General features: G+C 39.4%; 1 protein-coding gene across 3 annotated transcripts; it reads right to left on the bottom strand.

The window, feature by feature from the left end:
- Positions 1 to 290: 290 nt before the first annotated feature.
- On the bottom strand, positions 291 to 10,179 carry RNF6 (ring finger protein 6). 3 transcript variants are annotated; one of them, XM_032403310.1, is made up of 5 exons: positions 9,871 to 10,179; positions 9,116 to 9,198; positions 6,941 to 7,151; positions 5,968 to 6,063; positions 291 to 3,126 (listed from the first exon to the last, which is right to left on the bottom strand). In XM_032403310.1, the coding sequence occupies exons 3-5, from the start codon at positions 7,131 to 7,133 to the stop codon at positions 1,364 to 1,366; spliced, it is 2,052 nt and encodes a 683-aa protein (XP_032259201.1). In that variant the 5' UTR covers positions 7,134 to 7,151; positions 9,116 to 9,198; positions 9,871 to 10,179; the 3' UTR covers positions 291 to 1,363. The 3 variants fall into 3 exon arrangements, with proteins under 3 accessions (XP_032259201.1, XP_032259202.1, XP_032259203.1); XM_032403311.1 differs by lacking the exon at positions 9,871 to 10,179 and adding an exon at positions 9,653 to 9,725; XM_032403312.1 differs by lacking the exon at positions 9,871 to 10,179 and adding an exon at positions 9,493 to 9,629.
- Positions 10,180 to 14,620: the final 4,441 nt, after the last annotated feature.

Raw genomic sequence — 14,620 nt, 5'->3', positions numbered from 1 at the left:
ATCTGGTCTTGAGGTATTTGTTCTTGTGATTTTGCCCAGGCAGTTATCACCACAGGAAAACTGTGTCAGATATTCATAAACAAACACAGAAGTCACGTAATTCAGTAATTCATTTTATCAACTGATTTTCAGTTTCTAAGAGCAAATATCCTCTTGCCTATGAAGATAGGAACTTTGTCCTCAGCTAAATCCTCAACACCTGTAACACTGCCTGCACCTTGTAGGTGCAAAAAAAAAATTTTTTTTGAGTAAATAAACCACAGGAGACCAACAGAAAAGAATAGTTCACATACAGCTTTAGTTTTAATATTTATTGGTAGAAATAGATCTTCAATGCATACTTTGTGTTTATATAAATTCTACATTCTCTCTTTTGTTTTGTATTATTTGGAGTTTTTTGGCCTCCAAGTGAACTTAACATATTATCTATGCATTTGATTCTTCATAGACATTTTTTTTAAAGTAAATTTAAGGAACCATGCATATTGTATACCTTACTTAATATAATCCAAAGAACTGTCTGCACGTTCAGAAAAGTCACAAAAAGGCTGAACTCAAGTTAAATAATCTATATGTACTAAAATGTCCATGTTCCATTTCTGAGTAAAGAAATACTTGTTCAGTATTACATATTGCTTGCTGTCTAGTAAGATTGTCAGAGACGCTTCAGTAAATTATCTCTATTTCTAAATATCTTAATCTACTTCCTCCCAGAGATGATTCTGTAAATGTTAAACATTGTGCCATATGCAGTAATAGGCCAAAAGCTTAAATAGGAACCAAACTGTAGTTTTTAGACTGAATAGTTTAACCTTAAAATTATATATCTATATATACATATATGGTATGCTGCATATTAAATTTAACATTTCAAGTAACTTAAATATATTTAGCAAACATTCAGCCAAACACACTTTCATGAAAAGATATTGTCCTTAGAACAAAAAGTGAATGAAAGGCTTATTTAGACACCAATGTCTGCACATGGTACTAAGCCTATGGAACATGAAAGTCCAAGTAACGTCTGGACTTACTTGGACTTAAGGAAGATTGACTTTTAACCTACTGAACTGTGCAGATACAAAAGTGCTTAGCATGACAAAATTACCAAAATAAAAACATTTTAAAGATTATTTGGTTCTAGCAATATTAACTATTCTGTACTTGTGTATAATTTAACATTTGCCATTTTAAGTTTTATATAAAGTTTCTTTTTAACAAGTTAAAAAAGCACACAAAAAATAGTTCAAACTATAATAATCTGTTCTTTTTCATCCTGGTTAGCTCATCACAAATGATTCAACAAAAGAGTGCTTAAATACTCAGCTCTACTAAAATGTACTATTTGAATAGACCCAACACTTCACCCATTGTTTGCTATGCTGGACCCTAAAACAGGCTGCCGACAGATGGGGCAAGTGCAATTCTCTGAGAGCCATCGGTCAATACAATGAATGTGAAATTCATGCATGCAAGGTAATTGCCTGAGCTTGTTTCCAGTTACATAGTCACTGATACACACACTACAGATTTTACCTAGTTCACTATCGATACTGTTATGCTCATAGTTCCGGGTGGAAAGATTGTCAATCTGTTCTTTGGTTAAACCACGAATGTGATCATCATCATCACCTTCATTTAGTAAAAAGAAGTGAGCAAGGCGAAGGATAGGTAGCGTTCCAGTTTCAACTAAGTTATCTGAATTTCGCAACTGCCTGCCACCTCTATTATCACTGCTTTGGGCAGGAGGCTGAGTGGTCTGGTTTTCACCATGCACTGCAGTGCTGTCTTCTTGGGCCCGTCTGTTTTGAGAGGCACCTTCACTGCGCTGGCTGATGTCATTAACTGCACCTACGTTACTCAGATATGAGTGCCTCTCTGGTAAATGCTGACCATGTCTCTGAATCTCTGACTCAGATTCGGCCTCCATTAAAGAACTCAATTCTCCAAATCCAGTCATGATCTGCCTTAAAATTGACCGAAGAGCCACTGATGATGGTTCAACAAGCTCATTCTCAGAAATCCTACGAAGAGGAACGGTGATAGTACTAACATACGTTTGAATACCTGACCGCTCTAAACGAGAGATAGTTCGGCGAAAGCCCCCACTATTGCTTTCAATAGTGACTGTATTTTCTGCCAGCCCTACCCTAGATCGAGTCCTACTTGCAATACTATCCCGATCTCTGTTTTCTCCGGGACGAATCCTTCTCACTTGGAGGTCCAGTGTGATTGTTGGATGTCGTCGTGCAGCGGTTGAGGATCTGCTGGATTCTTCTCCTTCTTCTACTGTTATTCTTGACACAAGTCTTGAGTTAGAGAATGGAGCATAGGCAGTACTTCTACGTTCCCTATCTTGCTCTAAAAAGACACGTGTTATACCTCTCCTCCTAACAGACCTTCTCATGTTTTGCTGTAAAGGTCTACTTTCCCTCTGTGAATTACGATAAACAGTGCCACTTTGTCTCTGAATTGGTGAACGGCTTCGACTACTAAAAGTAGACCGTAATCTAATTGGCTCTAATCTTTGGTTTGTATTCCTCACTGTAACGTTAGTTCTAGCCCCATTTTCCCAAACATGTGCTGCTCCAAACCGCTGCCCCTCCCTTTGCCTGAGTTCACTACCACCCGACTGGTTTGTGTGACCACTGAAATTAGCGCGTGGAGCATTAGTTCTAGGAACGCCAGCTGCTCCCCCAATTCCATTTCTTAATCTTCCCAATGTTGAGAAAGAGCCTTCTACTGAATTCTGCCCCCTTGAACCAAGCCTAGTCCTTGGGATATTGGAACTACTGCCACTGAAATTCATTGAGGTTTGGCTTCTTGTTCGCCTAGCCACAGGACTAGCTGATCTTTGTTGCCTACTTGTAGTATGATCTCTGCTAATGTCTGAAAGTGGAATGCCTGTATGATCTTCACCATGAATTTCAATTCCTCTATTCTCATGATTTATGTGTATTTCCAGACTAAACCGAAACTCTCCACTGTTTGGGTTTGTTCGACTCACAGCTCTCCAAGTTTGGTTCCCATTTTGTCCACTTCGAGTTGCATTTCCTGTGCGTCGAAAGGTGTTCAACCATTCTAGCAGAGAATCTTCATTTGAATTTTCTCTAGGGACTTCTGAGTCTGGAAAGCAAACCAAATCAACTTAACATCAATTCCTAAAATCTATGCTTTGACTTTTAATGAAAGCTTACAAGATAAAGTTTTTATTAAATTAAGTTATATTTAAGAGCATCTGTGCATTTTAATGAATCAAAATGGCAAAAAACTGAACTTTCTCAAAGAAAGGTATATACTATAAGCATATTATAATACATTCTTACGTATTATAAAAATATAAATACTGTTTATGCAAAGCCCTGAAGAAATCCTCACTCTTACTTTCTATATGCCTGTTACTGGCAAATATTAAGGCAAATGAGGAACAGATCCAATACTAAAATTGTACATTTAAAATGCTTTATTCATATGGTAAAATCAATAAAATATAGTGGCAAAACTTATATATAATTCACCTTGAATTTGTGGAATCCTTCTGGTAAAGATAAGTCAGCATTTTTGCAATTACATGTTTTTGTAACCTTAGGAATTTTATCCTATTTCTCAGGAACTGCCAAAAATGTATATCTCAAGAAATACGGCTTTCTGAATACAATATTAGAACTACATTATGTCTTTATGTGAAGCTGGGAAACTTTAGGCATGTTACTTAATGACTGTATCCTTATCTATAAACTGGAGATAATAAAAGTATAAATGTCATAGGGTTATCATGAGAATAAAATAAGATACTGTATATAAAATGATTAGTACAATACCTGGCACATAGAAGCATTCAATAATTGTTAGCCATTCCGCATACGTATTTTCTGTCCATTTAGAATGTAAGTTCCGTGAAGATGAAGGGTTTTGTCTTGTTTTATTTACTGTTAAATCCCCAACCTCTAAAACAGTATCTGGTACAAATCAGACTCCCAATATTGTTGAATGAATCAATTTAGAAGTAAATGTGCCCCTGATAAACTTTTTTGGCTACAATTCTGTTACTATGGGAAGCTTGTTTTCCATTTTTAACCAGTGGATTATATAAAGGGCAAAACTCAATGAAAAGCATTCTAATGCACGTGAACTACACAGACTTTAACCTTAACATTTATTCTACACAAAAATGGCTGTTAAATGAGATTGCTTTGATTTCATTTCATACTGCAATCTCTTATAAAAACTTTTTTTTATATGTTAAAGCTATTAATCAGCTTCTGGTGACAATAAAATAAACAGCAACTTTAGCCATATCTAAAGATACAAGCTAAGACATAATAAAAGGATAAGTATTACCAGCTCTAACAATATAGTACAACTCTCATACCTACATATACAGGGGAAAAGGGTTAATATCCAATTTCCATTTTAATTTGGAAAGAGACAGAAGTAAAAGGCAGGTAAAAAGCATTCTAAAGGATACTTCCTTAATTACTAGAATATAGTAATGATGTGTATACGTAAAAGAGTTCACTAATTATCTAACAAAACCTGTCCTGCCCTTCCCCCATTGTAAATGCATTGTAATGGTCACATGAACAACCTGGCAGTTAGGTGTGGCCATGTGACTAAACTCTCATCAGTGGAATGGGAATGGAAGTGATATACCTCACTTTCGGGCTGGTGCCTGAACCTCCTTCTGGAACCTAGACCTGCCAGTAGAACCTAGATGTGGTTGTGACTTAGCATGATCATGCAAACAATACCCCGGAGCAGCAGTGTCCAGTGAAACTTTCTGCAGTAGTGGAGATATTCTACATCTGTGCTGTCTCATATAGAAGTTACTAACCATGTGCAGTGACTACTGAACACTTGAATGTGGCTAATAGGAAAGAAGAAGTGAATTTTAAATGTTACTTAGTTTTACCTAATTTATGTTTAAATGGTCACATGTGGTCAGTAGCTCCTGCACTGGATGGCACAGTTGTAGAACTACTCTGCTGGCTGGCTGGGTTCCAGGAGGATTATGGAGTAAAATTTGCCTATCTTCCCTGGACTGTTAACATGAAAGAAAAATAAATTTCTATCTTATTGAACCACTACATTTTTGAGTTTTTAATAGTCTTTGCCCTAACTAATACAATAATCTTAATATAATATGTGAAACTACCAAAAAAAAAAAAAAGTGAAACTACCAATAATAAATATCGCTGGGGAAGGAAATGGCACTGGTAAGGGCTACATTAAATTGGCTTTACTTTTAATTCTGTATACTTCTCTCTAGTTTGAATTTTCTTTTTTTACACTTTTTTTTTCTTAAAAACTTCTTATACTATGACTTAGTGTTTGTTCAATAAAATGATGAAACAAACACTAAAAAAGTAAAAACAATAAAGCAGGTCTCCTCACTCAGTCTTTCTGTATCGCTCAGTATAAATTTTTAGAAGTGAAGTTTAGTTCCATTACTTTAAAAAAAGTAGTGTGTACATTCTAAGATTAAAAAGAACTATGCTGGGGCGCCTGGGTGGCTCAGTTCGTTAAGCGACTGCCTTCGGCTCAGGTCATGATCCTGGAGTCCCTGGATCGAGTCCCGCATCGGGCTCCCTGCTCTGCAGGGAGTCTGCTTCTCCCTCTGACCCTCCCCCCTCTCATGTGCTCTCTCTCATTCTCTCTCTCTCAAATAAATAAATAAAATCTTAAAAAAAATAAAAAATAAAAAATAAAAAGAACTATGCTGGTAATTAACTTAATTGTATACTATGAGCTCCCTAAAGGCAATCTGTGTGTAAAAATGTCTTTGTATTCAACCCCTGTCCTATATTGCCTAACTATGCTGCTTTGCATATAATGGGTAAATGCTATCTGAATATCACATTAAAACTGGAAAACATTAAAAACAAACATATTATACAAGGTAAAGTAAGTTCATATTTGCAATTGCTCCAATCAAACCTGCTCCAAATGAAAAGGAGTCCACAGTACCTCTGGTATTTGTCCCATTTCTCAAGTGAGGCTGAGATGCTAGTTGTTCCTTCACTCCATCTAACCGCTGTTGTAGTTCTTCTGATGTTATTTCTCCTAAAACAATAAAAAACTGCTCACTGAAAGTAAATATTTTAAACTATTGTTTTATGAGAACTCATGAAGGGTAAGACTAATCTTCAGCAATCTGTAGAAGACATTCTATTATTTTCATGTTCTGTTAAACTGAAGACAGTTAAAAATATTTAATTGACACAAGTATATATCATTTTTGTTGTGTTTCATTTATGTTTTAGTAAATAAAAAAATAAGATTTAATTTGAAAAATTTAAAAGGTCCTCTCAATTGATACACGTAGGAATCTAGAAGGTCTAGTTCAGATTTTTGTCAGAGATAAAAAGAAATTTAAAAGGTTGGATTTCTAGAGAGAACTCTGAATCTTTGAATTTTACCTCAATAGTTCACTATATGGGTTATCAATATACAATGTGCAAACATGCAATATACAAATATATACTGTACAAACATACAAGTTTTAATTAGTTCATTTGTGAAATGAATTTGTACAAAATTCATGAAGCACACTGGACTTTTGGAGTATTACTAATTCAGCTAAATAAATAAATTATAATACCTCAAATGAGTTAGAATTGGGTTCTAAATAATATTTGTACAAATATTACTTAAAAGAGAAATAGGACCATATATGTAAATATTTGACACTATTATGTACATTAAGCTATTTGTTAGCTTGGCATTTGTATAACAGTGCTCCATGTCCAAGATTCATACTTACTTATGAAATACAGAAGCCAGCCAGTGATTTTCTATTTTGTTATATTAAAAAGTTCTTAAATTTAAAAAATAGTGCATTATATTTTGGGAGAGGGAAGAAGGGGAAAAAAACCCTCCTTATTTTGAAACTCCTCTTATAATGATAAAAAAGGTGTCTCCTCTTTCACCCATCTCTTACCAGGGGTGCCTAAAAGATTGTGGTCTCTCATTAGTCTATAATCTTCATCATTGAGTTCATTAATAAACTGGTAATAGGCTTCTTCTCTGTGGAGACGTTCTTGCTGCCATCTTCTCTCATTTTCACGATGATTATGGTCCTGAGATGAGACTTCTTCACTACCATCATGCGATCTAGATCTAGAGGGATTCATACTGAGATTCCTGGCTTTCTGTTCAAACAATATACATTAGATTCAAGCTGTTAGTCAATGGACTACACATGGCTTCATGTTTTTAACTCATGTCTCTTTATTTTCATTTTTAAATTTCATCCTCTACTCATATTTCATATGCCAAATCTTGCAGTGAAGAACTCACATATAAAATGAAAAAGAGCTTCTAGGAGATGAGACTATAACCGGATCTACTTCTTTGCTCAAAGCCAATGTTTAAGTCAGACTGGATCTGGTTTCATCACTCATTTCTAATTCCTGAATACCAAAGTGATTATCTCAATTTCTTTTTTTTTTTTACCTCTTTCACTCTCTGGTAAAGTTGATCAGAAAGCCCTCACTGATGTTTCAAATATCTGGGTACTTGATGTTAGCATACAAATTTTAAGCTGAATTATGCACTTTAAGCATAATTTTAAATTATATTCTTTACTTAATAAGCAAAGAGCTATTGGGAGGCTATGATTTACATTTATTTCCAGCAAATGTATTCTTCCCAAAATAAAACTCATATTTCTAATATTACCCTCCACTGTACTTTGTTGAGGTAAAAATAATTTAACCTACTATATCTACTTAACAGACTTGGAGTTGGTCTCTTCTTAAACCTAACAGGAAACAGCACTCAACACATGGCTCTGAGGACCGTGAATGTACAGCAGAGCACTCTGTGTCTTCCCATAGCAAATCTCATCCTTAGGCCTGGAATGGTTAGTCCCAGAGGTTTTTGAGTACCAGTGAAACTTTCTGACCTTGCCCAGGCAAACCTTATTTTTGGATTATACTTAACCATCATTCCTTAGAGGCTTATTTTTAAACTATAAAGAAATCAATGGAGAAAATTATTTGTTTCAAAAATATTTTAGAATTTCTTAAACACCTGTATTAGTGAGTTAACAGTTCTCACTTGGGAATGCACAAACTTACTTGAGGAAATTTTTATTTATTTTTTTAAATGTAAATTCAATTAATTAATATATAATATACTATTAGTTTCAGAGGTAGAGTTCAGTGATTCATCAGTCTTATATAACACCCAGTGCTCATTATATCACGTGCCCTCCTTAATGCCCATCACCCAGTTACCCCATCCCCCCACCCCCCTCCCCTCCAGCATCCCTCAGTTTGTTTCCTATGATTAAGAGTCTCTTAATGGTTTGTCTCCCTCTCTGATTTCATCTTATTTTTTCCTCTCTTCCCCTATGATCCTATTTTGTTTCTTAAATTCCACATATGAGTGAGATCATATAATTGTCTTCTCTGATTGACTTATTTTGCTTAGCATAATACCCTCTAGTTCCACTTGAGGAAATTTTTAAAAGTACAGATGCCCAGATCTCATCTCTAATCCTAAATCAGAATTTTCCAAGGTAGGGCCCAGGTCTATCTTTAAGAGCTAATTCGGGTATTCTGTGGATGAAATAAACTATTCCTTGACAATTTCTGGATGTTAATGAAGAGTATGTGTAATATAGCACATGACTTAATGGAGGCTGGAGGATCAAATAGCTTGGTGACCAGTGAAGCAATTGTTGCAACTCTGACTCAGTGTTTAAGCAAACTACTTTAAATACAAAGTAAATTAGTCTACAAGTCTAAACTATGTATGAGTAAGCAACTATTCAATTTCACTTACATTCTAACATTAGGTCATACGTTCAAGGATTTTACGACAGTGCTTATTACAGTTTTTTAAAGGAAAGATCTAGTAGCACTACCCAATCAAACGTTGTTAAAAACTCAAGATTTCTTTCCATTTTCAGAATAAACAGGACTAGACCATCATTAGCAAGGAGCACATCTGGTAGGTACAGCAGTTAATATGATTTTTGTACTAAACAATCATAAAAATTGAAAGCTGTAATAAAATCAAGCTACCCTACCATTATTCAAAACTTTAAGAGCTTCATCTCAAAGGTAATTTTCTTATACAATTAACCACAATTAAACAAAGTGAGTACCTTATTTTCCTTTCAACATGCTTTTAATATGTGCAATGGTATCCATCCTTCAATTGTTTGTGCTTTTTTTGAGAGCGGCCCATCTGAAGCAGTAAGAGAGAACGGAATTATTCAATAAATTGTCTCTTTGAAGGACAGGAATGGCTAGCAAAGTCAAAGCTCTGCTGCAAAGTCAAAGCAAAAATCTTCAGTGGGTTTTGTTAGACACTCAGCTAGAAAATTAGATCCCCAAACAATTAGGTCATTAAAACCTCCCACAAGGCCCTTTTCTCCCACAACAGAAACTAGGCCTTCCCTCCTACACTGTCACAGCTCCTGGGATTACAACTCCCCTCTCAAAGGCCTTCCTTCCTATCCTGCTCCCATTCAGATGTTACCAGGGTTAGGTGTCTCCAGTTTACTTCTGAACCTTCACTTTCTTGCCACCCCCGCCCTCCGTCCCGCTACTGGTTCCTTTCCTGGCCGTTGCGACCGGAGCTCGCGCCGGAGTACGGTTCGCACTACAATAAACAAACTGGGCTCAAAGGCCAAACCAACCTCTTCCCAACCGAGCCTCAAGTAACGCTTCCCTTAGCGACCTGGATTCCCACAGGGAGGCAGGTGACAGACGGCGCATCTGAGCCAATCACCAGTTAGGGGGGCGCATTCAGAGAGCAGTTAACCAATCGGAAAAGAGACGGGGGCCAAGGAGGGTTGGCTTTCCCCAGCGTCTCCCGGAAGTAGTGGCCGGGCCCGGAGCCTTACCCGCAACTCACCTCGTCCGGAGTCGGGCCATCCTCCTACTCCCCGAAGGAAAGTCTGCGGCGGGTGGCGCTCCTCTGGGGTCCTGGAAGGCTGTGACCCACGGGCAAGAGGGGCCACTGCGCCCTCTAATCGTTTGCTGAAGGGAGAAGCCGGAAGCCCGTGCTTCAGTTTGGGGTCGTCCAGCTGGTCTGGCGGCTCCGGAGGAGGGACGAAGGCCCCAGTCCTTTCCTCACAGCCAGGTCCCCCCTCGGACGAGCGGAGACGCTGCACAGCCAGATGGGCGCTCGCCGGTGTGACTGAGAATTGCGTCCGGCGGGATCTAGGATACTAGCGTTCCGCGCGTTCCGTCCCGTCAGTGCTCGCGGCCAGGGCTGATAGCCCCAGGGCCTCCTTCTGGAGCGCCAAGTACCGGGCCGCTCAGCGCTCCTGCAGCTGCATAGTTCCGGGGACGCAGGCTGCTTTCCACCCTTGGGAAGCAGTAGCACCTACTCTGCTCTTTCTTGTGGCCTGTTTGCCGAGCCTGGCTACGGAGTGCATGCAACCCAGCAGCAGTCCGTTCCTATCTCTTTACTGCCCGGGTACCACGTAACTAATCAGCCAGGCTCTTCCCTTTATTGCTCATGGGCACCTGGAAACTACAAATCCCCATCATTCTAAAGTGCTTTTATTTGTATTTCTTCACTTTCCCGATAGGAATGCACTTGGAAACTCCCCGCTTTCATCTCTCTAGTTTTACTGCTGAGATGTGACACTTGACCAAACTCACTTCACCATTAATTAAGCCCTTGAGTAGGGCTCTGCCCAACCTGGTGTAGGTTCCTTTCCTAACAACCCTACCATCCAGAAGACTTAATCATTGCACAGTGCTCACACTGCTGTTATTCTTCATTTGCTCGTTCATTAACTCATTCATTCATGCCTGCCTTAATTTTTGAAGAGCTAGCCTATCGCCAGCATTATGTGAGCGCCTGGGTAGAAGATGTAGTCTTAAGTATGGACAAGCTATGGCTTTAGTAGGGGTAGATAAGTTAAAAAAAAAAAAAATCATATTGTTATAGATACTAAAATGGAAATATATAAAAAATGCAGTCCCAAGACCCAGCTCATTCCCCATCTTAAGGAACTTTTTCTGACATCTCTGAAGTGACACCCTCACTCCACCCTCCAGCCCAACATTCACACATAAAACTAGGCAGATGTCCCTTTGGGGGCTCCCATAGCTCCCTCTGTATAACTCTACTTTAGCATATATTCATTTACTTGACAAATATGGGGTGCCATATGTACTAAGTGCTAGTGATAACAGCAGAGGATAAAACAAGGTCCTTGCCCTCCTTTTCAATGGAAAAAGACAGCCACTGAGCAAGTACTCACAATGATTTTCTGTTAATTTATACATCTCCTCCAAGATTCTAAAATCCATGAATTTGAACAAACAGTTTTATTCATTTTTATAGTCCCAGAATTCAGCGCAGCTCCTGGCACATTGTCCTCAGAGAAAAATGCAAACTTTCTGCAAACAGGATTAATGCATGTTAGTACAATGACCTCAGAAATTGTGAGTACAAGTCAGAGAAAGCCACAGGTGAGATAGCCAAAATTCGAGCAGAAATCATTTGAAATATCTACACGAGTTTTTTTAAAGAGTACTAGTCCATCAAGTGCAAATACCTTTAAACTGAAAGACATGTATATATCCTAATAGTCAAAAAATGTAAAATCCAATCAAGTGATTTAGCTGGTGGGAAGCTGCAGATTTTCTGAGTAAATGGATAATGTATATAACTCGAATCCAACACTTTGCTTCAGTTTTTATAGCCCAAGACAAAGTGACTATAAAGGGAGATGAGATATGGTAATTGGGACAGAGAGACAGATCATTCTGGACATCTGCATTCCAGGTCTCATAACCTGCCAAAATCTCTGTTCTAATGAGTCTGAGTTTACCGAAATGGCACCTGGCCTTTTTAGTGTGTATACATCTTTTAACTCCAGGACTTTTTACAATTAAGAATAAAAAGGTGTAGGGATGTCTGGGTGGCTCAGTCAGTTAAGCATCTGCCTTTGGCTCAGGTTATGATCCTAGGGTCATGGGATCGAGTCCCGTTGGGTTCCTTGCTTAGCAGGGAGCCTGCTTCTCCTTCTGCCCGCCGCACCCCCTGCTTGTGCTCTCTCACTCCATCTCTCTCTCTGACAAATAAATAAATAAAATCTTAAAAAAAGAGAGAGAAAAGTGTTAGAATTTAAACCATGACATTAAAAAGATCCTCTGTATATTTGGTGTTTTGTGTTCTTATAATGTTTAAATGATTTTGGCTTCTTACAATGGCAGCCTTAATTAAAATTTAAAAAGCAAAAGTGAGGGGCACCTGGGTGGCTCAGTCGGTTAAGCATCTGCCTTCGGCTCAGGTCATGATCCCAGGGTCCTGGGATCGAGCCCCGCATTGGGCTCCCTGCTCAGCGGGGAGCCTGCTTCTCCCTCTCTCTCTGCCGCTCCCCCTGCCACCACAGCCATCGGTTGTCTCTTAACACCATCAAAGCTGGGAACTGGGTGCTGAATCCTACTGCAGAAAATCCTCCCTTCTCTATCACATATCTATCACATATCTATCATATCTATTTTCCACATCTTGGTGAATACATTTTAACTGGCAGAATCTAATTTGCATTAGAACTGTAATTGTAGAAAAGTCTGGGTGAGGTTACTTTTAGTGTTCCAGCCTTTGTACAAGATGGCACACTAGAAGGAGGAAAGAATGGAGGTTGAGCAAGGAAATCCAAGGTATTCAGAACTAGTCTTATCAATTTCACCTATCCAATTAGGCCAGAGATTGTGTCCTGGTTCAGCTTTTCTAGAAATAGAGCCTGAGACAAAGATTCTTGTTCAAGTGATTTATTAGGGAAATGCTCTCTGGAGAAGGGGAGTGAAGGAAGCAGGACTGGCCAGGAAGACAGAGAAATAAGAATGAACCTCAACTGATCCCACAAAATTCACCAGCAAGTGTTATCCAAGAAGACCAATTTTTTTGTGTCCCCATGCCATTGGATGAGGTTTGCAGGGGAGGGGAACAATCCTCTAGGGAAGGTGGCATCCTGAATTGTTACCCAACATTCAGAGAAGGTGAAATAGAGATGAAATATCTTATAAAGTGGATTTGGGCAGAGCACACACAGAATTCACTCTAGTCTGCCCTTTGTAATGCATAGATCACTTACTTTTCCCATTAAGTTACTCCATCCAAGCACAGTTTTTCCAGAATTCTTATTAGTCACAATTTCTGGGGAATTTTATAAGAAGAGGGTAATGGGACAAACTACAGTCCCTACTGCTGCAGTTGATCTCAAGGTCACAAATGATTGTCATTATCTCCCTCCTCCACCACCATTTCTAGATTTCCCTCCACTTCGGCTATGATTTCTGTTAGTATAGGTGGTTTGACTGATGGATTAACCCAGGCACTGCTCCCTAAGGGGTTTCATATCCTGGTTATCATGTTCTTATCAGGCTGCGGTTGCTGTACTTATCTGTTTATAGTTACAACCAGGCATGGGAATACCAAGAAATGCCCCCAGCGGACCTCCTGAGTGCCAAGCACATACCTCTCAGTCTCCATTATGTAGCAGTAGCCCCAAGTCCTGATGATTTGTCAGTCTTCTGGCATTAGGAGCCCCAAGTGACCAGAGAGCAACCATAGCTTTAAGTTTAGTGGGACTTTTGCAGGAGGAAGCATCCCACGTCTGACCTCTAGGCTAGCAGGGCCTGAGGTTTCAGACAGGAAACACAAAGTCTCCAAATGGATCCCTGGGAGTTATGGCAAGCAGGCCACTCCTACTTTTATCTTTTGATCTCTGGACCCATGTATTCTACCTACTAGGGACACCAACCCATATTATGGCCATTGCTTTAGGAAGTATACTGCATCCTGAAGGATAATGCTCCAACCTCACAAGGGGTCATTTCAAACCTAGAGCCTCAGCCGTGTCTTCACCTGCCATAGGTCCACTCCATCAATCTGACAGTTCCCTCGCAGTGTGGTGTGTGAGATGTGTAATGACCAGTGGAGCCTCTGGTCAAGTGCCCGCCACCACACCTTCTTGCTGTAAAGTGAGCCCCTTGGTTGGAGGCAGCATTATGTGAGATCCCATGTCAGAATATCAGACTTTGATCTGAGGCTGTATTATATGAGATTCCATGTCAGAGTCCTCGGATAGTGGTGCTGGATGAAGGGCTGTGGGCAGAAAAAGCAGACCCATACTTGGAATACAGGTCAAACCCAGTCAGGATGAAATATTACTCTACATCAGGAAGGCCTGGTGTAACCAACTTGCCACCCAGCAGCTGTTTGGCCTCCTTAAAAGCTCAGCGTTGGTCTCTGCTATCGACAGGTCAGATATTTAGTAGCAGCAATAGTTATGTTGGCTTTGGAAAGAGAGTACAGGTTGTTGGGTCCGTGCGTCCCTCCATCTCTGCCACCGTGGCTGCTCCATCCATTAGCCTGCTGTCTGAGAACTTGGGTGGCCACTGACACAGGCTGACAGACATCTGCTGGTCTACTCATCCTATCTGGTGGGTTGGTTAGTGCCTCTTCTGCACTGGACTCTCTATAGTGGGCGTTATGTACTATAAAAGATCTTCACATCCTGTGCCCTCCCATAGATCCAGCCATCTGTGTCTTCTCCAACCTTCCCCAATCTTTCTTCTTCCAACTCCTGCCCAATAAGCTGAGCTAACATTGTCACTATAGTGTACACCCTACCCTG

Source organism: Phoca vitulina, unplaced genomic scaffold, assembly GCF_004348235.1.
Source record: "Phoca vitulina isolate PV1807 unplaced genomic scaffold, GSC_HSeal_1.0 scaffold5, whole genome shotgun sequence".
In the NCBI taxonomy this organism is placed as follows: Eukaryota; Metazoa; Chordata; class Mammalia; order Carnivora; family Phocidae; genus Phoca; species Phoca vitulina.
The sequence above is the reverse complement of the archived record's forward strand: the minus strand, read 5'-3'. Positions and strand labels throughout refer to the sequence as shown.